This window comes from Athalia rosae, chromosome 2 (assembly GCF_917208135.1).
Source record: "Athalia rosae chromosome 2, iyAthRosa1.1, whole genome shotgun sequence".
Classification (NCBI taxonomy): domain Eukaryota; kingdom Metazoa; phylum Arthropoda; class Insecta; order Hymenoptera; family Athaliidae; genus Athalia; species Athalia rosae.
This window is the reverse complement of record NC_064027.1, coordinates 5391752-5419191: the sequence shown is the minus strand read 5'-3', so window position 1 is coordinate 5419191 and position 27440 is coordinate 5391752. Positions and strand designations below refer to the sequence as shown.

Sequence of the window (27440 nt, the reverse complement as noted above, 5' to 3'; positions counted from 1 at the left end):
CGATTTTTGGGCCGAAAATTGAGTATTCAAAAAATCGACCGTATGGCACTTTTCTTAGGTATTTTGACCTCAGGAATCTAAATCTGAAAGAAAAATTGTGCTATCTATGAAATTAACCGAGTTATCGCTAATTTTCAGCTTTTTGGGGTCAAAAATAAAAAATTTATTTTTTAGTCTATCTTAATGTAATTTGAGCTCAGGAATCCGAATCCGGAAGAAAAATTGATCTATCTGAAAAAATGACCGAGTTATTCCGATTTTTTCGCATTTTTTAGTACAAATTTGAGGATATCTCGAAGGGAAAAAATCGTAGCTCAATTTGGACAACGGATTCGTGTTCCTGAGGTCGAAATACGTAAGAAAAGTGCCATACGATCGATTTTAAAAAATAAAAATTTTTGGTCAAAATTTGAGATTTTTCCAAGGGGTACCCCTTAGGATTTTTTCAAATTTTGGCAAAAAATTTTTATTTTTTAAAATGGATCGTATGGCACTTTTCTTATGTATTTTGACCTCAGGAACACGAATCCGTTGTCCAAATTGAGCTACGATTTTTTCCCTTTGAGATATGTCCATTTTTATGGTAAAAAATGCGAAAAAATCGGAATAACTCGGTCATTTTTTCAGATAGATCAATTTTTCTTCCGGATTCGGATTCCTGAGCTCAAATTACATTAAGATAGACTAAAACATCAATTTTTTATTTTTGACCCCAAAAAGCTGAAAATTGGCGATAACTCGGTCAATTTTAGATATAGATCAATTTTTCTTTCAGATTTGGATTCCTGAGGTCAAAATACGTCAGAAAAGTGTAATACAATGAATTTTCAAACTACTTTACTTTTGGCCCAAAAATCGATTTTTTTATCGGCTTTTTGAGGGTAATCTGACATATAATCAGCTCAGAAATCCAAATCTGGAAGGCAAAATCATCTACTCATGCAATCGATCGAGTAATCATCAATTATTCGCTGTTGGGAGCAGAAAAATTATAAGACATATCGAGTGGTTTCAGTCGTAGACTCGCTTTGATTCATCGCAATCCATGGATGAGTCGAAATATTCGAATTTCTCGGTCTCAGCTCTGAAGGTGACGACTCACAACAAAGCGCTACGCTGCTGGCTACCTGACTCCAGCAAAGCTCGAGCTCCCTCGTAGACCGAGAAATTCGAATATTTCGACCCATGCATGAATTGCGACAAATCAAAGTGGGTCCACGACTAAGGTACCCCTTGGATTTTTTCGATTTTTGGGCGGAAAATGAAGTATTTTGAAAATCAATTGTATGATGCTATTCTAACGTTATACATATATGTAATTTGCTCAACTGATGCACTAAAATCCCAACTCATAAAATAATATGTACATCATACGTTTATTATATACATCATCAATAAAATATTACATTTAATGTTTTCATAACTAATGTACATGTGTATGATTGTGGTGAAAGTAGTATGTATAAGTTAATAATTTGGAATCAATAGTCTACGCAAACTCAGGTACAGGTCCTGATAGAGAGGAATGCAAGCACATCATTTTCTTCCAACTTAAAACTTGATCCCATTTATTTCACCGGCCACCAAGTCGTAGTGGAGCTGTTTTGACTTTTGTAAGTCCATTGAAATTCATTTGCTTTTGCTCTCTTTCTCAATCTCCTTAAATTTCATTTCTAATCTTTTTGAATATGCTGCAAGCTTGTATGCTGCTTGCTCCAGTTTGGTAACGCTATCATCAATCTCATTGATATTATCGAGCACAGGCTGAAGTTTTCTGTACTTTGAGTTCAGCGCTTCTAACGAATGTGATATATTTGAGGATATCGTTTTCAATTCAGCATATTTACCAATAGCTTCTTTATTAAGACGCTCAAGCAGACGATAGTCGGCATGGGTCGAAGTAAGTTCCTCTTGGAGGTATTCACCTGTTTTCTGAAACATCATATTCGCCAAACGACTCAGGTTGGGATCATGAGGATCCAACGCTTCAAAGCTGCTGGTGCTGGTTGACAATGTTGTCCCTCGTTTTGGCGATTCACACCTCAAATTCTCATCCATCTCATCAAAATTGCTAGTATCTTGGGACGATGGTTCGGGCAATGTTGTATCTTCTTTTTTTGGCTGATTTTTGATCGACGTCATAATGTCTGTTTCTTTTACTCTGACAAGTGTCAAAATTCACAGAGCAAGCACACCTGTCACTCGACTAGGACTCATTCAAACAACGTACATATGCATGCTCATTTTGAATATCAATGCGTCACACTTAAGAATTTTCGAATCGAATCGATGTGCTTTTTCATCAATGCGTTAGTAAACTATTCATATATTCACAAAATCATATAACGATTGTTGGTTATGCACGTTACGTACCGTTGTGATAAATGTCCATCGGGCGGAGGTGCTGCCTTTGGTTGTCGTTGTGATGAACCAGTTTTGCCGTAAAGTGCGCGACGATTGAATTTCCCCAATCAGATCTTAACTTTCGCAATTCAAAAATTTGTCGTATTCAATTTGAAGGATGGGTAGATAGCAAACCGGACAGGTGTACACTATTTATAATATATTATAGTCACATGTAGGAAGAGCTACAAACAAAATTAAAAAGCACTTGAGTAACGGTAACAATCAATGTTCATTGCAAGTTCTGTGTGACAGCGTTGACTGAGGATTTCCTCAGTTAACGGTGACAGGGTTGGGTATCCACAAGATTTTCATGTGCACACACACAAATTTTAGTACAATTAATCACAATAGTAGTTGCGTGTTTTTGCCTCAATTGAGAGTGATAAATTATAATTGTCAGCAACTGTAGATTGTGAATAGTAACGTTATGCACAATACAGTGGTTCGTTTATTGCTATCACTGACTAAAATTCTTTACCCACCATTGCTCAATTTTCATTCGTGCAAATTATCTACACATGCCTCAACACTGTCACTATGGTATGATAATTGCAATAAAATGTTTGCACATGTTTGATAGATTATAATTTCGTAAAATTATTGGCATGTCAGCAATATAATAAGACAATCATAGTACCAGCTTTTGCAGCCATAATTTCAGTTTCACTGGACGATGTAGAATTGAGTAGAGATAATCTCTCAAGTACCGAATTATAACTGCAAAAACTGAAATATCATTTAGCTACCCATATTTACTGCCAAATATATAAATATAATATTTAAATAGGTGCTCATATTTTTGGCAGCATGAAGCGACAACTAAAGTTCAGAATCAAGTCTAAACTCAGAAATGCCCTTCGCAATCCACTAAATGAGAATAAGAATTAAAATTGATAATAATAAGCAGAACCTAACATGTGTCGAAATCTCTAGTAAATTTATGGATTTAGCGATATGAAATTTTGAAATTCGATGCAGGCTTCATTGACGAGCGAAAAAAGCTACAGAAATCATGATCAGGTAAGTACAGCATAAATTATTCTTCTTATTTAGCGGTATTATATTGCGATATACGAAGCCTATTATTTTATTGCACAAAATACAACCCACGTGGAGGCTTTTTATTGCACCTATTGGGTTTTAAATACATTTCAAAATAAAATAGGATGACAAACAATGCAGAAGAACCGTCAACATAATACTTCTAATCTACACGCGATATGCAGAGGATCATGGTTTTCACTTATTGTTAAAAATAATAATGTAATGAACAAACTTAAGAAATAAGCTATGTAATAATATGTATACATGAAATTGTATAATATAATTGGATCACGTGGCCTTAAAAACCGATTAAATCGATGTATGTATTCAAATAAAATGTATGATCAGCGTAATCTTAAATTGCACATTCCTGTGATTATTAGCAAGGATGATACGTCAGAGTATCAGAATTTAAACTAATTTTTTTTTAATTTACAAAAAGTTATTTGGATAGAAATTGACGAAGTGACGTGTACAGAAACATGAGCTATGTCGATAACTCTCTCGCGGTGCACATTCTATATTCCTTAACGACTGGGGGTTCGAGATGCCAGTTCGTACTAATTGGTTCAAACCTCATGCGAATCAACATCTGTTATTTATTTTACGCGTCCTCTGAGCTAGAGAGTATATTATATCCACATTTTACAGATTCAATTAAATGTCTACGGTGTGAGTCAATCTCTGATTATTCATGTTGAGCATTCCACCGTGATCAAAAATTTGACACACGTGATAATCAAGTACATGATTTACTCACGTAATCATGAAGCTTCAATTGGTTACCGCCTCTCACAGCCAATGAAAATATCTCGATGTATGTATTCAATCCGACATAGTTGTAGGCAACCGAACTGTTCCCAAATGAATGGCCTAGTCGCTACATAAAACGTATCAATGAAATATATTATGTATACGTAAAAAATAAGATTGTCTATACTTTTCAGAACCCTTGCGACACAGTCTTTTAAGACACCGCTGTCTTGTTGCGCGTACCTACATATAGTATGTATAGGATATAATTTATATGTATATATTAGAATTGTAGTGTATAATGTAAAATAGAATATGATAGAATAAAATAAAATAAAATAAAACAAAATTGCGTAAGATGAAATAGTTCGTTGCACGCTACTCTGTGGTTTCATTAGCCAGCACTTAGCAGTAGTAGTAGTACTAGTAGTAGTAGCAATAGTACATATATGGTATATGTAGATAACAATATATAATCAACAACTTAACGTAATAAGTTAACAATTTGAAATATTAGATATAAAGAGAAATTATTGGAAGACTTTTGTAATATTTGCTGCTTTCTCGATTATAATAAGTACATTATACTTTTCTCTGTTTTATACTCTCATGGTGCATCATACATATTGTATAGTCATGATATGTATACAATTATGCAATTACCGGTTCACTTGATGAATAAATACATTTTCTGTTTAATATTCAACGAGCGGTATAGCCTAAAATTTTTCATCTTCGTAACATCGTGTACCATATGGAAACACAATCTAAAATATCGATATAATATGCATATAGTAACGAATATATTAATTTTTTTTTTTTTTTTTTTTTTTATATTTAAATTAACGACGAGTGCATTGAAATATTTACCGAAATTTTCTTTCGCTCTATAAACAATAACAAAAGTAACTAAAATAATATAATAGGTACATATAATATAATTATTCTATAGGTACATACATAGTATATCATCTATCAGGTCGATCATCTGTGGCCTTTTTGCTCCAGTACAATCAAACTTTGCAGCTTTGATTTCGTCTTTGCGGTACAGCGCACGATCCAAGGAAAAAACCAATTTTTCTTCGATCATCGATCATGTTTAATATATCTATGTTAATGCGTGTATTATGGGAATTAACCGATGAATCTGTACCAACGCATACAGCTGTAGATTATTGCGGTAAAATTACAATTTTCTAATAAAATTTGACGAATACAGTTCTGTAGACGTTTTCATCCGATAACATAATCATGACGGGACTTGCTAAATGTGAGCCATGATCGATCCCATCTACACAATATAGATATCGTAATTATATCACTTACACAGGTATACGTATGATATACACTCTCCTATGTATACCTATAGTTTATCTGTTGGGCGAGGCAAGGCGTTGACTTGATTATTCCTTAGGTCCGAGGGAGCAACCCCCATCAAACCATGAACAATTCTATGTACTGACTACGTGGAGCTTGCAGTGGTGGAAGTGGAATACGTTTATCCACATCGGGTCTTGGTAGATGGATATCCTGTACTCTAGGCTCCGGAGGACCCAGATGAAGGCATTCCGGCGAGGTCAGCTGCAAGGGCGAAAAAAATGTAGATCTCATACTTCGTCTGAATTAGAATGTGAAAAGTGTTGGAAAAAAAAAAACTCACAAGAGCAGCTTGCTGAGGAATCGGCGCTATACCACCAACGCCTCCCGGATTATAATAGCTGGTAGGACTGACGGGTGGCGATGGATATGGCCAGTAGAAGATCGGTGGATACGCGGGTGCGAATTGAGGCGGTCCTCGAGGCAACATTGCTGCTTGGGCGGGAAATATTGCCCCCGGTCCATAGGGGGGTGGCATCATAGTGCCTCCTAAGGGAAAAGATTAACACCATGGATGAGTTTTTAATGAGAATGATCAACCGCGAATATAACGGCAGTAAACAGATTTCACTTTTGATGTTATGGACAAGTTTTTTTTTTTTTAATACTGGATAAAAGAGATGATCATTTGGTAACGGAATAAGTTTTATTCACGATAACATTGGATATCGCGTATAGGCAAAAAGATCGTTCGGTATGTGATACGGGTATCGACTATAGTGTATCATTTGAGGTGCCAGAATTTCCGAACGAAAGATATACACATCGTATGGACTGTATCGAACAATGATCATTAAAGTTTTGAAGGTGTGATATCTACTAGGCAAAGCTTTTCCACATTATTTTTTAATAACAAAGCCTATAACTATATTATTCATTTTTACAAAGATCAATTCTATGAGACATTGATGTATAATAGACAGATTTTTATAGCGATATAATAATTCGTTATGTATAATAAAAAAAAAAAAAGCTACCGAACGAGTACCAACGAACCCATGATTCTATTTACACCGAAAGTCTACCAAAAGCCATATATACATATATATACATTATATATATGTATAAATATATATATATATACGTAATTTGTAGTTATATAAGTATAATAGCGTCAATTTATGGTTTTGTGCATTCAGAATATACGAACTTTTTCTGATAATTACCTTTCGAATTTTCAGTTAGACATACATATCTGTTTAGCAAATTCAAAATGCACACGAATCCCATTACATGGACGGTGGAATGCAGTCGAGTTACAATCAGAAGCAGGATAACGAGTCATTGTTAGATATTGTTGAGTGAACCGGGAATTGTGAGTCATGAAAATCACCGAGTGAATTGATCGAAGCTGTGAAAAAGCTCGGACGAAAAAAGATGTTGATGTTAAAAAGATCGCAAGCCACGCGCAACAAGGCTTATTGTAAAAGATAAAAGAGTAAACTTGGTCCCGCTTCTCTCTTTGGTGTCGACTGTAAACCACCGGCAGCTTTGTTTCCTCGGATGGAAGGTATAATGATTGGAATATTTGTCCTACCTGAAGCACAGGAGTTAGTACGTACTGAAGTCCCGTTACCATACCGCCTGCATCGACACTGCACCACGCAACATACGTGTACGTCGCACTGCCCATTTGTAAGATTCTGCTCCTATCTCACCCTTGCCCACCCTCCGCCATCCAAACCCCACACTTTCTATCCAATGTATGTTCAATCTTCCACAGGCCACAATAAGCTTTGTTTCGTTTCTTTGTTTCAATTCTTTATTCCGCTCCCCCCCCTATAAATGTTCCTTACCAAACCAACAATAATCTTCGTCGTTTAAACGGTCGTACACTCCTATATCACTGCTATCTACATCCCGTGATTGAGTTTTTTAAGTCAGAATCTGGCTTTTCGATGCCCTCGTTCAACGTTTGGAATCATAGCAGGGATATAGAAGAGAACACCGAGTCGGGGGGTCGGCAAGATGTGTAGCAATTAATGGTCCATCCACCAGGCAGAGCTCCGGACACACCATAAAATACCATAGGACCATCGACATAATTTTTGCTAGGAGTCATTAACATCTTGAAAATAAAATTTTGTGACTTGGATAAAGGTACCCTGGCTGCGCATGCCTAACAACCAACGTTATATTCAGAAACTAACGGTCTTCCGTATAATTAAGTACAGATATATAAATTTCATTTTTGCTTGAAGGTCATTTGGAAGAAAAAATTTGACGGAATCTGTTACGGCAAAGTTTACTGGGTTCAACGATCGGAGATTAAAATTTGCATTTGCCAGAATGTATCACAGATCTGAAAGAAGTGATAAATTGCTCTACCGCAGTTGCCATGAGCCACAGTTTTTTTTCAAAATTTCATCACAAATCGAAAGGAGTCGAACATGTTGATTTTGCGGTTGATCGTTGGTTTCTGAAATGTTTCGAATAATTAATCAATATTGTCACCAAATACATAATGTAATTGCAGTCCTATATAAGAAAGTGAAATTTTCATCAAGCGCGCAGGCAACAAGATACTTCACAATTGGTTCGCATGAGAGAAGATTCGTGTATTAATTTGATTGACGGTTCAGGAGACGATAAACTTCTCGAACCTGCGAATATTTGTCACCTACAGACCCAGTGAAATATTGCGAATAATGGAACAGGAGTGGTGATGATCGTACTTTTCGTAAAATACCATTTATGCACGAGTTAGAAGTTAGACGTTGCTGTTCGCTAATGATATAATAAAAAAAAAACGAGTGTAAAGATGGTTTCTACGGAGGATTGATAAATGTATAATAGAAATGGTATAGGGAAATTGCTGTATGAATATATGCATCGTGAGAACATAGATTGAACGAAAAGTACGAGCAGCGAATAAGGTATCGAGGTAAAAGTCCACCAACCCAACAAGCGTATATATCCACGAGACACGAGTACATTTATTAATAACATGATTATTAATATTAATATAATGATCGACATACAGAGAGTATACAGCGATAAATAGTCCTACGTCCCAGTATTGCTAGAATTCGTGTAATATGTTGCATTGTGGAATTTGATAAAAAAAAAAAAAAATCATTTTCTTTTTTTTATCTTTTACGCCAATTGCATGACCATTTTAGTTAGCTTTCGCTAGTTCAAAAAAAGGCAGAAGCTTGCAAATAAATTTCTGGATTAAGAAAAAAATAAAAATAAAAAATCATAAATAAATATCAAAAAAAAATTTCTACCGTTGAAATTGTTCAGTTAAACACACATTTTGAAAGATAGTAAAATGAATAGATGAAAAGGTAGTTGAAGAAAAATGAAAGGTATAAAAGAGAAAGAAGAAATTAGAAAAAGGCACGGAGATGGTGTGGATAATTGACACAAAAAAAATTTATCGCCGACTCTAACTGATGTGTTTGTACAATCGAATTGAATGGATTCGAAAATCATGGAATGATTAACTCTCTGAATGAAGAAAAAAAATATTCGAAACGGGAATAATATTAACTAATAAAATAAAGAGAAAAAGCTTTTCTTGACCGCTCCAGGGATTGAAACGAAATCGTACAGAAGTTTTACGTTTGCTCGTGATCTGAAAATTCCAATTGTTTTTAAAAACCAATGTAACTAAGGGAAAGTATGCGGAGAACTGGATTGGGAAACGGAGCGAGATGTAGAAGAAAAAAGAAAAAAATTCAGAAGAAAACCCTCCAAAATATGTCCTCGACTGCCCAATCCCAGAGCGATTTTTACCGCACCGCATTCGTAACATCAGGTACCATATCGATAATAATTAATGTAGGTAACTATAATAATTAACGATACACATAACTATCAGTCACCAGGTTAGCCATCCAGAACACCAAACAACACATCCAGCACAAGTCACGGTCAAATATATAGCTATGTAATATGTATATAGCATCGGTTAGTACAGGGATAATAGAAAATAACTGTCTCTGCCCATATGATTGTTTGTGAATCCAGCGAAAGCCAACATTATATGTATACCTATAATAGTATAATGCAATGTAGTGCACACGTAGTTGTTCTAGGTAAAGCGTCTCTCCTCAAAAGTCTGACATCGCAAATCATTGATCGATCAATAGAATCAACCGTGCGAATTTTCAAATCGAATCAAACAAGTAACACTTCATACTATTGCAGAATTTTCGAGAGACCCTCCTAGACAATTCAAGATAGAACCACCGAGTAATAAATATATAATTTAAATGTACAGCACATTTTGGGTACACATCTTTTTCGTAACCCCGGTCTATTAGTGTGGCTAATAGCAGTGAAAATGAATCCAATCAATATCATTCTCTATGTATTTTTCTACGTTCTATCTTGTATTGCAGGCAACATCGTAATAATTAGATACACTATAACGTCGTCTATATTCTATAGCCGAATCACCCGTTAGAAGAATTTCGATCCCAACCGTGTCGAACGATTTAATTATTTTTTTTTTTTTTATGTCTTATGGAAGCTCTGGAATATTTTAAACGAAGTCATTTCTCGTCTTTGACTATTTTCACACAGATCGATATACTTCTTACGAAAGATATTTCGGCAAGATATATAAGACAGTCTCAAAACTACCTACTTAACGTAATATAAAAACTACCATGATTCCAAGGGATTTGTGGAAATAAATAAAAATTTCATATAAAATTATACAATCCACATATCATCTGGTATAGAATTTAAAAATTTCACAACGTTATACCACGTCCAACCTTATTCGGAAACAAGAAATAGCAAGTAAAAAGAAAAAATGAAAAATTTCAATTTACAACAAACTATAATACCCGCGTTCTCACAGACCCATTGTTAAAAAAAAAATTCAAAGTAACAACCCGAGATATTGAACCGATGCAGAACAAACATATGTTACACCTTCGGTCTGACAACAGTAATGGGGGGTATATTCTTTTTGTTTTCTAAGTTTTGAAGAAAAAAAGAAGAAAAAAGACATCTTTTACCAATCAAAATTGCCAGGCATTGCAAGATCAGTATTTCAAAAAATAATGACAATTTCGAATGCTCATTAGGTTGATAATATTGACGCCGAATTTTTTTGTTTTTTCAATGTTATAAATCATGATAAATTATCAATCTTCGAGGAACCTGAAAAAATATGATTTCCCAACACCGGGTTAAGTACAAGATCACGGTGGAAGTAAGTGTGCCAGATTATTAAGTGCTATACTTATGAAAACGTTGATTTATGGTTGACTTTTCATTTTCATTTTTTGTTTTTTTTTTGTTTTAATCATAAATATTCGTTCGAAAGCAGTTTGCAATTCAGTCTACCCTAATTAGGAGGTTGGCGGGTACGTAAAATAGGAAGATTCGTGTGTGGATTTGTATGTATGGTGTAATAGACTTGATTTTTGGAAGATATCCCATAATCGACGTACGGGGAATGGGTCATTTTGAACACGCGCCTCGTGGTGAATTATCAAAGTTATTCATTACACTAGGATAAAAAATATTAATAATATTATAATATATTGGATGGAATAGCCATTTCGAACATTTTTTTTCTTTCGTTTCAACTTTCTTTTCCCTTCATATTTTTAATTGTAATATTCAGCATATAGGTATACTTGGAAAAATATATTCAGACAACTCTAGGCCCTATCCTATTATTGTTCGTTAAATCTATTTTCTATACATAATAATATGTGTATGCGTAGATTATAGAGACGAATGGTACATTACACGCAAATATTTCCAACGATAATTCGGTTTTTGAAAGGCACTTGCGGAACAAGTCTTGATTGAATTTCCAAAAGCTAATCCGATAATAGAAATATGAGGGTATCGACCGATTAAGAAGGCAACCCTGCCACGAATTTACCGCACTCCTCCGTTACCCCTATTCGTCTATGTATGTATAATAATTAAACTCTACCTATATACATATTACAAGGAGCTACTGCAGTGAATTCGGATCGACCCAAAGGTCCATGCTTAAACTTTTATATAATTACTATACCTATCGCTATTGTACTACCACTTTCTACTACCTGCCTATATTTATTCTCTTCCAAGGTACGAATATACTAATCATTAACAACAATGGTCCGATTGGTTCTAACAATTGTATAAGTACTTTCTATCACCTGTAAAGGCACTTAAGGTGCTGGCAAAAATATAATACAAAAAAAAGTAGCAAAATTTGCTAAGAAAAAAAAAAAAAAAAAAAAAACAAACAAATAGCAATAATAATAATTTTTCAATCGGAATGTGGCTGATAATTTTTGTTTGGTGTCGTTTTTTTTTCTTCATTTACACCGTTAATTAACTTTCACGTTTTTTCAACAATGATAAATATTAATTATCTACAATTGTAAATCTTCCTTATCTTCGTTATTTATTAATTTTTTTCTTCTTGCATATATCGATATTCTTCTACGGGCGGCTTATGAACAATTAATATATGTAAATAAGTAATATCTAGTTACATCGCGCGCGGTAACGAATATTTATTGTCATTCAAATTGCCCGGTTTTGAGTACGAACATGTTATGTATGTCATTAGTAGCGCGTTTTTAAATTTATTTATACAGGAATGATAGTTGTTCTGCATTTATATTTAGTTATGCATTGGTCCCCATATAAATATACACATATATGTATGTATATTATATCCACTGAGCGTCATTTCGAGTTAATCCCAAAAGGGTATACGAGTTATAAAAAAGAAACGCCGAAGGTTGGCTTATACTTCGAATGGAATATATTATATCACCTTTTAATATCGAGTCAAAATATAGTATAGACGACGGACGAAAGGATCCCTTGCTTGTGCGTACGTATTTTGCAAGTTCATTAAATTTGCAACTGTACGAAAAAAAAAAAATAAAAAAAAAAATTGATCGTTCAAAGTACATCCCAAAAAGTAATCATATTCTTGGAATGTTTGTGCAAAATTACCGTGGCGCTACGGAAATGCTATAAAAAATGCGTACCTGTTGCAGGTATGCAAAAGTGCGATCGCGGTTCACGCCCTCCCTATATCTGAGCTGCCTTGTGTTATAAAATGTGAAATGTTCTATATTTGTGGATAGAATTGAGCGGGGTAGGCAAGTCCGGAAGCGGCAGCCGCTTGTTGCGGGTTTTGAAAGGTAGCCGGTGATTGCCACGCTCGTTTAGCTGCACTGCCAGCACTTTCAGCGGGGAAAGCACTTTCCCACGAACGTTTCAGGCCCATTAAAGCTGCTGGATTTAACTGGCTAGTGTGAACCAATGGAGGTAACAGTCCGTGAGGTGGGGCCCGTAATATCGGATATCGGGGCTGCATGTTAAACAGCAGGAAGGGGGCAGGGGGTGGTTGAGCGTGGAGCGTTGGCGGCGCCATACCGTAAGCGGAAATTTGGGATTGCGGCGGAGGCGGAAGTGCCAACGCTTTACTCGCTACCGCGGAATTCGGGGACGTGGGGGTCGCCGATGAATTGGGGGGAGGATTAGAGGCGAGCGCCATCAACCACAGATGATCTTGATTTCGAATCGCATGGGCCTGTGCCTGAGCATGAGCTTGAGCTTGAGCTTGTGCTTGAGCCTGAGCCGCTTGCGCTTGGGCTTGGGCCTGAGCTTGCACCAATGCGTGTATGTCCCAGAGAGGAGGTTGTTGTTGTGGTTGTTGCTGTTGTTGTTGTTGTTGTTGTTGTTGGTGGTGGTTGATGTGGTGGTGGTGGTGATTCGGGAGTGCCACCGTCGAGGGTGGGGGAGGGTGAGCGAGAGTTGTAGGATTATGTGTCGTTAACCTACCGGGAGATAGCAGAGCTTTCGCTGGCGGTGGTGCTACGGCGCCTGTCAATACCAGATTCATGTCTTCGCCGCTGCACTGAAATACTTCGATGTAACGTTGCTTCTTTCCGAATATCATGTAACGATGATGACGTTGCGACGCGCAAGCGTAGGCCGAACTTTCCCCGTCCATCTGAATGAAAGCCTCGCCCGACGGCTGACCCTGTGGATCAGGGAACGAACAACGTCCGGTAATCATTCATAGATCCATACCCAAACACCAGCTTATGCATCCAGAGAGGCTCTCGGGAAAGCGAGCATGAATACTCGCAATACCTAAGTTACGCGATATCCAAACGCGCAATATAGCGTGCGCGATCCCACCCCATGCATTCACCCGCTTTTAGTTTCTCGTTAAATCGGACGCATTCATTCCTCGAACGCCTTCGTTTTCGAACACTTGGATCCGCGCATAGTATGCATATCTGAGGAGTATCTTTCTTACCTGAGCGTTGTAGACCATGTGAACTCCTTGAAGTACAATATTTTTAGCGTGCTCCCCCAAGAAATCTAGTATATGTTCGACTTGAGCTTCGTAGGGTAGTCCGCGGAGACGTACGCAATCTTTGCGTGTACCGGAAGTTATTATGTGTTGCGGGAGTAGAGGAACCTGCTGAATTGTTGTGAGCAGTGGCGCTGGTGCCTCGTACGTCTTTGGGTCCATTGATCTATTCAATACCTGAAATTACAATGACATCACGATTAGTAGAGTCTAAAGTCAACAGAAGTTCAAAGATGTGGTTTATGATATAAAGATACATACCTGTTGCACCTCAGCAGTTGTACTCCTAAAGAGTTCGATATATCGACTACCGATCAGATCCCTGTGCTTGCTAAGGGCCTTAGAGGCGTCTTCTTCTTTGGCAAAAAGTACAAATGCATCGCCAGTTGCTCGCCCATCAGGTTTTTTCACAAAAAGTACACCCTCTTCGCCATCCAATACTAGACACGGACTTTCTCCGGCCAGGAAGAACTCCAACTAAACATAAACAAAACCAGATGAGGATCCGGAATGGAGAATTCATTCGCAATAGATAGGAGCATGGACTACTTACAACTTGTTTGGCGGTGCAGTCATAAGGCAGCCCTCTCATTCTAACGATGACTTGAGCCCCGCGGGAAAGGAAGGCATGCGCTTCACCACTAGCACCTCCTGCAACTCCAACAAAGTCTTCGCCAGAAGCTTTGTACACTTCGATGTATCTGGCTCCGATATGATGCTTGTGCCTCTTCAGCGCCATGTCTCTGTGCTCTTTGCTAACCAGACGTACCAATGCCTCTCCGTTACGCCTACCCTGTGCGCTCAAACACAGAGCAACACCACCTCTGCAATGTCAAATCGATCGTAGATTGTTACCATGTTATTTCAATGGTAAAGACTCTGAGATATAAAATATATATCATGTTCTTTAATACACCAAATTTCTAGTGGGGGGCAATCAAGAAGGCTGTCCATTTAGTGGTTCAAAATTGACAGTTCGAGCTGGGTGGTGGATGTGTCTCAATTGGACACAGAAGCATGATCTGTGACCCGAGATAACTGCTATCAGGCAATGCGGGGTACACAGACCTACTGAGGCCGACATATGTTTACTGGATTGAATTTATTCTAACACAGCTGACTTTCAAGCTTTACTAAAGTATACAGATCTTTACTCTAAGGTGGGTTGTTTATCAAAAATCTATAATGAATGTAATAATGCACAAGTAGACACAGTATAATGGAAATGATATCTTAGTAAAGGTCTTCAAAAGGAAGCAATCATAGTTACCTTTACTTGAAATCCAAGATGCTTGAATACAAACAATTTAATAGATTACTTCAACGAGAATTATCATTAAAAAAATTCCGTGATTGCAAATATTAATTAATAGATAACGTTTGAAATAGACATGTACTCACTTGGCAACATTAAGTCCCCGGAAGAACTTAGCAATGTCCTGATCCGATGATTGCCAAGGTAAACCTCGTGCCCTTACGACGCAGTTATTGTCTACCTCTTCGTCCTTCGAACTTGAAAGACAAAGGATTAATTTCACCAGCTTTCAAATGAGCAGTACACGATAACAGTTGACAGGATACTGATTGAGGACATAAAACTTACCATATGCCAGGTTCCAGGACTAAATTGACGACTTCAGGGTTCAGAAATGTATGACCTGAAAAAATAATGTCCTGTTATTAATTGCACTTTCAGAAGAGTAAAAATTGTTGACCGCTCCCTGGTCCAACCTGACTTGACCTAACCTCGAATATACAGACGCACTCAACGTAATAAACACAACCACGATGAGTAAAATCAGGCCCCAGAGTTCACAGTTCACAATCCAATGGGTCTCGAAATAATATTCGATTTTCGTGAGGAAATGAACAACGGAATGTAAGGGGGTAAGTTCGACGAGATATTTGAATGGAAGTGAATTTCTGACGGATTTTGTCTCGCTGGTAGTGACGGCTACTACCTACGGAACTCAGGTCCGGACACCCGACACCTGTTGATGCGTATAGCCACGTACAGCGTACGTATGCATAGGGTGCATACGGCAGAAACAGCTGAATAAGCCAACGAGAATAACGAAAAGTCGATTACATGCATTGGAATATAACATAATAAACATTATAAATAGCTGTCAGTTGCAATTATGATAGAATAATGGACATTAATTCGCTATTACTTAATTTGTGGAAATTCTCAAAACATATCATGCATCATACTCTAAGACGTGAAAGACGAAGTTCGCTCGCACTGCAGACTTTTTTCACAAGGCATGCGCGATGTACGTTTGGTTTCTGTTAGGGGATGAACGAGCCGATCAACTTTCCAGTTTATATCCGAAATGTCTACTTGCAATGAGAAGATTTGCAGAGCTTATCTAATTTCTCCGTCAGAACTCTTACCATCCTTTATCATCCTCTGTATGACCGTCACCATGTCCTGAACCTCCTTCACATGGTAATCATTTTCCGTGTCTGGCGCCAAACCAAAGTCTGAGATTCAAATTATTAAGGAAATATTTCTTTGTATTCTACAGCAAATTTATAGCGTATAAATGGCGATCCAATGTTGAATCTTTCGATACGGAGTCGTATGAGTTGTACCACGTAAAGGCTTCAGCTCCAATAATAATTAAAACAATAATAACAATAGTCATAACAATACCGTAGTACTGTACCCTCGGACTCTGCATTTATTGCATGCTGCTGCGCGCAAACAGTGTACCTAGTATGCACCTAACACTGTAAATACTCTATATGCCTCGAGATTTCGTTTGGCTAAAAAAATTACATCGCCGATTTAACAAAAGCTTACAACAAACGAAATTGTTATTTTTGTGGCAGAAAAACTTTTCGTTATTCTTTTGCGTATTCGGTTTTGCATTTTCGGTTTTTTTTTAAAGAAAAAAAAATGTCCGAGTGACATGATTCAATCATATTTCTTAAGGAGTATACCGTCATAACGATTATTCCGCTGTTGCCTCGTACAATTTAATCGGTATATCTGCCAATTCGCCAATTTCTATCGCATGATAGAACAATGTACGTACAGATCTAAAATGAGTCCTGATTATGCGGAGGCCTTTCAAGTGCAGTTTTTCGACTAAAAATACACACGAATTACTCGCTCTTACATAAGAGTACATGTAAGTAGCCTGGGGGGTAATTTTCCCAACTTTGGGGAGACATAGAGCGTCCGCATCGCTGATCATGAGAGATAATTAGGCAATCTATTCATTCTTTTCCTTCATTAACAGTCACGTCCCAACATTTCGTTCGAGGATATATGGGATGTGTACAGAGGCAAAATTCGCACACCTTCATAGCTAGGCAGGTAATAATATCGCCGGTTGAAAAGCCATCAGAATCGGTGAGGCTCGGCTTGGTTCGTCTACCTTGCAATCCACCGGTACGCTTAATATACCTACACTATAAAGTACGCACCGCGAGCGTCGCGACGTTATACCTATATACCCATATGTATTATACATACCGTTGTTTCATACCTTATATACTTCATACCTATAGGTATGTTAATCTATTATACAAGTGTATATTCTGCTTTAGCTGCACGAAACGAACGCGAATGCAAACGGTAGCCGTACCCGCAATACAATGATATCAGTGAATTATGTATAGATGTATAGAGCAGTCGAGGAAATACCTATATTTCTACGTATACCCACACTAAATCCTATACAGACGTAGGCATACGGTAATTGGAAGCGTTCAACAAGGTTGCTGTACGAATGTGTGCGCGCGTATACTGGAAATGTGTGGACAATGCAATACGTTAGTTTCCACGAGGTATATCGCGAATAACTAGTCTAGTCTCTTGCTAAACAGATACAGAAGACCGGAAAGCGACGTGCACGAATGAAGAATTTGCTGGCGTTTCAAAAAGATTGAAATCCGAAGCCTCCTGCAGCGGCGCGAAATGAGCAGGATTTTGTCGTGACCGCTTCACGGATCCGGATGCAGCCGATATAAGCGTCTATATATTTATGAAAACTATATGCATATTATTCTTGACATGCAGGAGCAAGAGATATACGAAACTCGGAGGGCGACTGCACTGGAGTTTTCAGGGGATGCAATTTACTCGCGCCAGGCTATCGTTGGTATGGGTAATATACTGATGTGAAACATGGGTACATTTACACCTACATTCTACCCACGTAAGTATCGCGTAAGGATGCGAGGCAAAGGCTCCTCGGCGTGTCGCCATGTATGTGTTATTATTTTTAAATTTGACGTCCGCTCCAAAAGTCAGACTATAGATGTAAGAAGCCAAAAGTGGGGCGAAAGAAGTAACATTTTTTTTTTTAAAAACTTAGCAGCAGACAACTCAGACTGACAGCGTTACAGATAAGTCCTTCAGATAAGGGACGTTATAAACGAATGAAATTTCAATGCACCGGACGAGTTGTGCCGTTTCGAATATCTCTATATTTTCCGTTACTCCGAAACCGACTCGCTGAATTCGTACATGGAAACTTCGTGCGTAATTTGAAAATCTAAATCGTACACACGCTCCGAATTTTCCGCAACGCGTCGACGAGTCGCGCTTCGAACTTTAGAGTTTAGACCTTCGGTTAATATTTTTTCCGAACAACCGGCTATTGGAATAATAATACCCACACACATAGACGCAATGAAGAAAGTGTGTAGATTTATTAATTTTATCCTCTCTCATCGAGTAAAAACATCGATGATGCAGATAATGATAACAGCGGCAGTCGTTATTTAATGCTAATGGACGGTGCACTCGTCGGGCAATGAAACGCTCGCGCATAAAATATAATTAATACGCAGGTGTGAATAAAATAATGCTCACCCAACGCCCTGCGGTTATTTTTTATCTAAATCCCGCCTCGATTCAAGCTGCTGCGGTACCAAGAGAGCGCGTAATACCGTGCGTATAACTGACGGAAGGGTGCGGAAAAATGTTCGAAGATAGAAGCGAAGAATACACCTCCGACGAAGCAGACTTTTTCACCCAATATTGAAACTCGAAACCCGAAAAAAAATGCCAAATAACACAACGCGGGGAGCTGAGACGTAGCGAGCTGCACAACTGCGTATCGTCGTGCAGGCGGTCGCTAAGCCATTATACCAATATCTTCACGGGGGTGACCTTTAATCCATGAACGCTGATAACGTTAACCAATAGGCAAAGCTTTTCCAAGGGAACAGGCCACTCGGTTCGGTATGTCATTATTTTTCCCTTGTCTTTCTCGGGCCGAATTAGTTGTAAACGTTGCGTAGGTATATACGTCCATATCTTGGGCATTCTTGTACCGGTATATTAACGTTCAAGTTCAAAACAATGCTCGGATACTGTGCAAAGACGAGCCGAACGTTGAATGACTCACGTGCGCGACGAGGGAGAGATTCCAGATATTATATCGTCTATGATTTCGAGGCGCACCGTCCCTTTTCGAAATTCATATACCATAATCGTTAGATCCGAAAGATCTCAGAGTCTCGTTTGGACTCGATCCGTCGCGCAATCCCCTTTGACCCAGTCGTATAGCTGACCACCGCGGCTTCGATGACTATTGAAAGGTTCGCAATCAAAATGAAGAAATAAAATCTAATCTGCCTCGAGATAAAACGAACAATGGCGGCGGAGTAGCAGTAAATTTTGCACGACCATGTATACATGTATATATATATAAGCAATAACCTGCGGTTTCCTGCTACCAGATTTCCATAAGGCCATCGCCATCATGGGGAAAACTTATCCCATAGAGATGCGGTGGACTGACAAGTTGAATCCACGCAAGCTAATCGCTTCTTAGACTATACCTACGGTATTAATCACGCATCCGCAGGTGTGTGACAGATGTTAAAATTGAAGAATCGATGAAACAATTTTAACAGGTGGTTCGATCAAGCTGCGTTGAAAACGAACCACATCCAAAGCATGTTATATTTCATATCCTAATTACGGCGCGACCGAACGTTTTAGAACCTCGTTCCGAACCCTTTTCGGATTCACATATGGATTTACACTTGTTATACAGATCACGACGCATCAAATACAGATAACGCAGAATGCGCGTGCGCTCGTAAACTGGCGCGTACAGCTCCAAACTTTTTGTGCCTTTGCCACGTGTCTCTCCTACATAACAGGCGTTCGAATTAACGCTGCGGATTTTCCCTCCAGCAGGGGTGGTGCGTCGGCTTTTGAAAAACTTTCGTCGACTCGAAGGGATACCAAAACCGTATAGAGCAGGCCTAGAAGAAATTGCGGAAACGTGACGCCCGACGTATGTTTTCTCTCGCGTCTCGTTAGACCGAACGAAAACGTTTTTTACGTGTGGGATATTGAGAAATAAAGTGAAAACAAGATAAATAAAATTAAGTAAGATACGGAAGCGAGGTATTCGCGCTTATTTGAACATTTTTCACGTTAATTCGATTCGCCGATTATACCGCACACACGCTATAGGTGCGCTGCACAAGAGGAACTGAATATTACAGTCCAGTAGTTTCCTTCGATCGCTTGTTTTTTTCTTTTTTTTTTTTTGCCTTCTCTCTTTTACAAAGCAATAGAGGTAGAAAGAGTTTTAACTTACGGAACTCAATCGGGTGGCTGAATTACGATATTACATGCGAAGGTGAACTTCCTCCGGTCCTTGATAATTCTCCGTACTTTTCTCTCCCCCGAATTTCACCTGCGCTCAATATCTTTCTCTATCTTCCCCCGATGTGCACATCACGTACGAACTTTTCGTCTTTTACAATTGCACGGTTCGGAGAAGGGGGGCGCGCGTTTTACTTATTTTTCAACGGACAATAATCGGAAGGCGTCGCGCGAGTCAGAATGGGAGCCCGAAGCTTGGCTGGACAGATGTTGGCAATGCGGTGGTTTATACTTTAGCCAGCGCTCGAATCCCCGTAGTCGTCGTACATGCGAAGTGTGTACCGTCGTCAACTCAATGTTACTCGGGGAATCGAGGTCTCCTCGGTTTCGACTTGACTTGGATACATCGAAACGCGCATGCGCCCCCGCTAAGTTTTGTACCTACCGAAGCTATGAACTTAAACGTAACATGACCATACCATGGGGTGGTACGAGACTTTAAAAGTCGCAACTTGACCTCACCCCGCAACGAAACCAGACTCCGGTACGAGGTCCTCAATTTTTAGGGGTTCGTATCGACGAACGCGTAGCGAATAACGCCTGTGGATTTGGCGGCTTGCGGGTGTAGCGCGATAATAGAAAAAGGATACATTGCAGCATGTCTTGTATGCTGAGGGTGGCGAGGTCGTCCTGCGAGGAGTAGCAGGTGGCGAACTCTTTCCTCAGGTCGTGAAAAACGGTGTAGTGCGGGGGGAGATCGACCTCCTTGTTGCAGGCTTGGGGATGCAGACATTGTCGTAACGGCGCCTGACCATCCACGACGAAACGGGGCGAACTTCCGGTTGCCACACAAGTCAGCGACGACCACCACGACTCGAACTGCAGGGGAGAAAGTACAGAATAAACGCTATAGAAAATCGTACGATCGCCCTCATATGTGGTGGATAAAATTAACGATCGTGTGCGCGGTTATCGCAATTGTTCAGTACTCGAATATATTATCGTAGAAGATTACGATTTTACACGTGTTATAGCCTCAGGGGCCAACGAGGTAATATTGCACCCGACTCTATATGCACCTTGCTACCCGCATACACTTTTATAGATTAACGAAATGCTAAAATGTAGGTACGTACAACCGATAAGGTGAAAAAAGTGACTAAAGTTTGGTCGGGAGAAGAAAAAAAAACCAAACGAAAAACCGAAAGACTCCCTTCCAATTTTGTAACGTATGTAATTCAAGATAGTCTTAGTTTCAGAAATGTCGACTTGCGACGAGTTTTTTTTTTTTTTTTCTTTCTTTCGGTCGGAGATAGTACGAAAAGTCGGTTGTGCGTGCGATGGCGACATTTTTCAACCAGTTTCGCTTACATTTACAATTATTCCTTAACACCGATATGCTAATGATACATTTATATTCCCAGAATAAATAGGTATGTCGCAAATAATATTTTCAGTCGATAGCTCGGTATTCGTTGAAAATTTTAAGAACCCCGCCGGATACCAGTAGATCGGATCGTTTAAAAATTGAAATCGAATCCTTTTTATTGCTAATTTTTCGACGTCGACGAACAGATGTATGGGCCATAAATGATCGCCGTCTATTCCACCGTTCTATACTATACGGTCAAGTTTTGAAAACTAGACGTAATTCCGACGCAACGATATTAAAGTTACGCAAATTTATCGTTGATACATTCAACAATTTTTTGTGGAACCTCAGGTACATCGTCGTACATACTTTAATATAATGATCAACCAGAACTACCATAAAACAATATTACTTTTACATACGCATCGGTTTGGTTCACCGAGACATCCGAATCGCAATCTTCTAATTATATAGTTACAATATCTCAGTTAGGAATATTTCACGCGATTGCCCGCCGATATTTTTAATTACCAATCTCCAATATGGGAGGCTCTATTCTACACTATAATCGATCGTCGTCTCCGATGACTTAAAAAAATTTTCAACGAGCTCGCACGAATCGATGACCTCGGCACAGATGGAACGTGAACAATGGAAGTTCGCACGTGCGTTACCTTTTATTAAAAAAAAAAAAAAAAAATACATACATATTATCATCAAAACGAGATATTGATACCAGTATGATCGCCTGACGCAGTGGGATTCCATGTTCTCTGAGATAAGCTTCGGTCAAAGCCGGCGCGTGAGCCAATGCCGTTTCGCTGACGATTCTGCTACTTCCGGCTGCCTGCACTCCGCTGTCGCCGGTGGTCGCGGCTCCGACTACGTCCGTCAACACCGGTCGTACGATGTACTGTTGTCTCCCCATAACCTGGAACAAGAAATAAAAGAAATCTCCGTCATTACCGCTCTTGTACGGAACAAAACAATCGATGAAAATGCAAACGAATGAATATTAATCGCTCGATAATAACGACGAAACGCATCGACGTCGCGCGTCGTGCCGATGCCGGTGCAACGAGAGTTGCCTACGGGCAGGCGTCGCAATTCGGATAACGTACACCCGACAATTAATCACATTGTGTACCCTTACGCTACAAGTTGGGTGTTATAGATCGGTCCGATTTCGATACAGAATTTGTCCGTTTTTTCTTCAAGTCACGAGTACAAGGCGAGGGGGCGAAACGAACGATTCGCGTCGAATAAACTGCGTTCGCTGTAACGATTACGTAACGAATCTCTGCAACGGCAGGTTGTACAGCTACCGAACTTGTACCGTATAATACAGGTATACACGGGTATAGACGGTGTTTATTGATGGAAGAGATCGAATTAGCATGTTTATCCTTGCAACGGTCAAAGGTCCGAGGTCCGCAGTCCAAGGTACGAATTCTGAGAGACGTCGTAGATCTGGTACGAGGTGCAAAGCTCGAAAACGTAGACAACCGACGACCGTTGGGAATTTCTTCATCCGTGCAGTCCTTGTACGAAAAAAGAAAAAAAAAAAAAAGAAAAAAAAAAAGGAAATGCTCCGCACTAGTTTCGTGGCGGTTGTACATTCGGCGCAGTTATCGCCATATCTTCGACGGTTCAATCGAATCTACAACGGTCCGTGCGATGCAATTTTCGTCAAAGTCGATGAATTTAGAACGGATCTGCGGGACGTGATTCGACACATCTTCGATCACATGTGATTAATAATCTGGATAGCATATACTCACGATTTTCTATACGTGTATATCATAAGCTCTTCGACCGACAGCCCGCGGCTGTATATTAAACTCACATCTCGTTATTATGTTTATAATTTACCTCGCATTATTACGCTGTAAGTATATACGTGGCATTAATGTAGATTAACGTATTCGTGCATAGTCATAACCTCATTCCACAATCAAAATATAGAAACCTGATAGAAAATTACGGACTTGTTATATATGTGCGAAAATACATCAGATATCGGACCCTGAGGACCGCCGTTCCGGTATGTTATTCGTACGTTTACATATGACTGTTTTCATCTCTTTCAAATTTTTCACGCGCCAGTAACGAGCGAATAATCGAACATATAATCCATGCCCGCCGCATTATAAATATTTTTGACAGCTGAAATTTTCAGTCAATATGATTTTGATTAGGCAACCGAATATTACGGTCGTTTCCATCGTACAAAAGTGTGGGAGATTTTAATGTAGCGATGCGCGGGATACGATCGAAATATATATTCCGTCGCAATTGAAGAAAAATGGAAAATTATGGAAAATATAGAAAAAAAAAAAGCTGCAGCTGCAGTTGCAGTTGCAATCGAGGACGCGGCGTTGGTATATATCGTTAGTTTTTCACTCGTCGCACGTGTATTTCGGTATGCGGATGTTTTATAAACTTCCAAGGCACCCGGATTATATTACGATGCAAATCGTTCGAATTTCCAATCGAGGCACATACCTAACGACCATACCTACGTAGGTACAGTGTACGAGTACATATATATATAAGCGCGACCGAAGCACATGGGAAGTTTCAACATGACGAGTCAGGATAGCCTGATTATCATAGAGGTCGCAGGTGTCATGGCTCTTCGCACAAAAACTAACACACGTAATGCACGTGGTGTATAGGTGTACGGGTGTACAGGTATACACGTGTATGTATATACCTTCGTACCTATTTATGCCATAGCTGCTGCGCCGCCACATCGTCGAAGGTATATATGTCTCGGTATATATACGAAGTTGAAAAACCTACCTTCAGGTTAACCTACCGTTATATCGAATGCGTGAACTTCTCGCGACCTGCTCAGGTATATTTACCCTTGTACCTAACTATACGAATCTACATCCAGATCTACTACAGACACATGTGTATATGTATTCTATTATTTTGCTGCATTTCTGGTACCATTATATCGAACATGACATCGCAGGAAAAACAAAGGGAAAAGAAAACAATCGTATTCAGTAAAAATAAAATAATTAAGTCCATCATATTTGAACATCCGAAGTGCAGTGTGTATAATATGGCCGCGTTATATAAATGATGTAAATATCATTCAACTTTGATCGTTGTAAATCTTTTGTTAATTTTTTTTCGCCAACCTTCTTCGCCGCAGCTCACATCGTACAATAATATACAGTTATACCTATACACCTCGTTATTGAAAATTACCTGTAAATTAAAAAATATATTCTTCTTCTATATAAATAATTCATATAGTTGCGCGATTGTCTTTTTTCCCGATGAGAATTGAACTTGCACGAATAAAGGTGTAGGTACGTGCATATGTATATCTTGAATACCTATATGCCCGCTCGTTCACGCGGGTCACGGGGAGAGATCAACGCCGCATCTACAATGAGTTTTAAATTTTAGTGCGGGGTTTTTTTTCATCGTACACACATTATACACAGGTATAACTAAGGTGTACGCGATGCGGGAAGGTTCGATATTACGAGAACCTCGCCTTCCCAGCTCGCTCGTCTTTCCGGGCCAGTTATTAGGAGGCAAAACAGTGACGGTTCGAAAACGGCTACGACTTCCTTTTCAACTTCCTTCTCCCCGCTCACCTCTGGCCCTCTGCGAGCAACCTTTCCCCTTTTGTCGTTTCGCTCTCCTACCGAACCTCCGGTTGTGAACGGCCGTGTCATCGCGCATAAGAAACCGAGCGCGACCGTCGTCTCGTGATATTTTCCCGCATCGGTGCTAAAAATCCACGGAATGTAAATTTTTCGTGGAAGCTTGTATATGCCCGCGCGTATTTGAAAACGAGCTTTCACTGCCGAATATTACGCAGTTGTACGAAACTTCCCTTATTTCCATAAATTGTTATCGCACACGTCGCGAATGTATATATATATATATATATATATATATATATACACACACGTAATATAAACATGTATACGCGATTATTATAGTTTTCTAACAATTATGGCGTCCTCAGGTCGAACGCGAGAAACGAATGACGCGCGTATAAAGCGACAGGTAGGTATATGTATGAAAAATTGCACGACCGACGAGTTCCGCCATTTTTAGAGTTCCAAACCGCTATTCGCTCGAGGGGTAAGACCTGCGTTCTCCACACGATATACATGTATCGCGTACCTATAAGCGATACTACATTCACCACGACTGGAGAAAAAACTTTTCTGCATCGAACGTATCGTACGTGTGTATGAGAAATGAGTTTGCGGGCTTTCTTTTTTTTTTTTAAAGTTTTTGTTACATCGATCGAAACAAAATGACGATCTCTTCTGCCGTGCAGGCGTTGCAAAAACCGACGTTCAAAGATTACGCGCTGTAAATCGTGTTGTGCCTCCCGCGTACACGTATAGTTTTAAACGCTCTTACGTGTTATATCACATGTCAGCCTGACGCGAGAATGATGATGATGGAATGTTTTTCGTCCTGCATGTAGATTTACTTCCGAATATAGTGTAACGGGGTCGTAACGGTATATAACGTCAAGTACGACGAGAGAATAAACTTTTGCATTCTTGAAAATTACCGAGAACTTTGTATTATATGTGTATAAAAATTTTTATTCTCACGTAGCCGCGGTGAGTACAGGTGAAGAGTACGAACCGCCAGATTTGATATTCTAGCGACTGCAGTTCGAATACAAAAATTACACGCAGGTTTTTGTGTTTATACCGGATACCGTCTATATACATCGCGCGATAATTACAATGCGCGAGATATATGTAATAAATACGACGCCCCAACCGTGTCAACTTTTCATGCTACCTGCGTGAGAGCCGGCGATATTGTTTATGTTTGTTTTCAATCGGGTATAGAAATAATTTCGTTAAAAATATGTGTGAAACGTAATAGACGGTCGCAGGATGACGGGTTATCATTTCTACCCTTTTTTTTTTTTGTCATCTGCAATTGCAACAATGATGCAGAAAAGAATTTTGTTTTTATTATCTAATCGCGACGAGTGGGTATAGGATTAAGATATAAGATCCTACGTGTTGGTGTAAAAGCTTCGATATACAAATGTAGGTAGCGTATAATTATTCATATTCTTGCAGCGAGGTTTCGCGTTTATTGCGAGTGTTGATATTAATGCACCTCGCAGAAATTGGCACGTGACATTCAAGATGTGTGTGTAATGTAATTAGACGCGAATGAAAAAAAAAATATGGAAGTAGAACGCGCGAGTGACATGGCGACGACTTGGTTGTGATGTACTCGGCCGAGTGCACAGGTTTTTTGGATATCGAGGTACGTTATAAAAATATATATAAAACGTAACCAGATTCGGAAAGATTTTCCATTGACGTTGAGCGGGCCACAGCCACCTAGCTGGGAATTGAGAAATAATTTCGTCATCATCGTCATCGTGCGGAGTACATGGGAATAATAAAGTGGTTCTCATAAGGATCTGGGGTAACCATATTGCCTCGTGAGAGGCGAAAAACAGAGGGATTGAGGTATACAATATTATGATGAAAATTAACCGCAGGTCGACGAGATCGTTTAGATTTTAATGCCGAAATTGAAATACCATCGAGCTTTCTAGACTGTCC

General features: G+C 39.1%; 2 protein-coding genes across 4 annotated transcripts in view; both read right to left on the bottom strand.

Moving 5' to 3' along the window:
* Positions 1-1357: 1357 nt before the first annotated feature.
* On the bottom strand, positions 1358-2395 carry LOC105684582 (biogenesis of lysosome-related organelles complex 1 subunit 2). The gene has a single exon (XM_012398042.3). It carries the CDS (start codon positions 2140-2142, stop codon positions 1630-1632), a length of 513 nt encoding a protein of 170 aa, XP_012253465.1. The 5' UTR covers positions 2143-2395; the 3' UTR covers positions 1358-1629.
* Positions 2396-2548: 153 nt separating this feature from the next.
* LOC105684627 (RNA-binding protein fusilli) overlaps positions 2549-27440 on the bottom strand; it is a 29465-nt gene continuing 4573 nt past the window's right edge. The window contains exons 2-13 of one of the 3 annotated variants that reach the window (XR_002305610.2): positions 22586-22780; positions 21128-21356; positions 16289-16378; positions 15495-15549; positions 15293-15403; positions 14445-14715; positions 14153-14368; positions 13835-14068; positions 13351-13552; positions 5864-6069; positions 5567-5784; positions 2549-5494 (exon numbers count right to left, since the gene is read on the bottom strand). Coding sequence is in view for 2 of the 3 variants with exons in the window: in XM_012398114.3 (XP_012253537.2) it covers positions 5638-5784; positions 5864-6069; positions 13351-13552; positions 13835-14068; positions 14153-14368; positions 14445-14715; positions 15293-15403; positions 15495-15549; positions 16289-16378; positions 21128-21356; positions 22586-22780 (1956 nt within the window). In the remaining variant the exon portion in view is untranslated. Of the gene's footprint in view, positions 5785-5863; positions 6070-7499; positions 8000-13350; positions 13553-13834; positions 14069-14152; positions 14369-14444; positions 14716-15292; positions 15404-15494; positions 15550-16288; positions 16379-21127; positions 21357-22585; positions 22781-27440 lie in introns of those variants that run through there. The other 2 variants (XM_012398114.3, XM_048650960.1) reach the window with 2 other exon arrangements.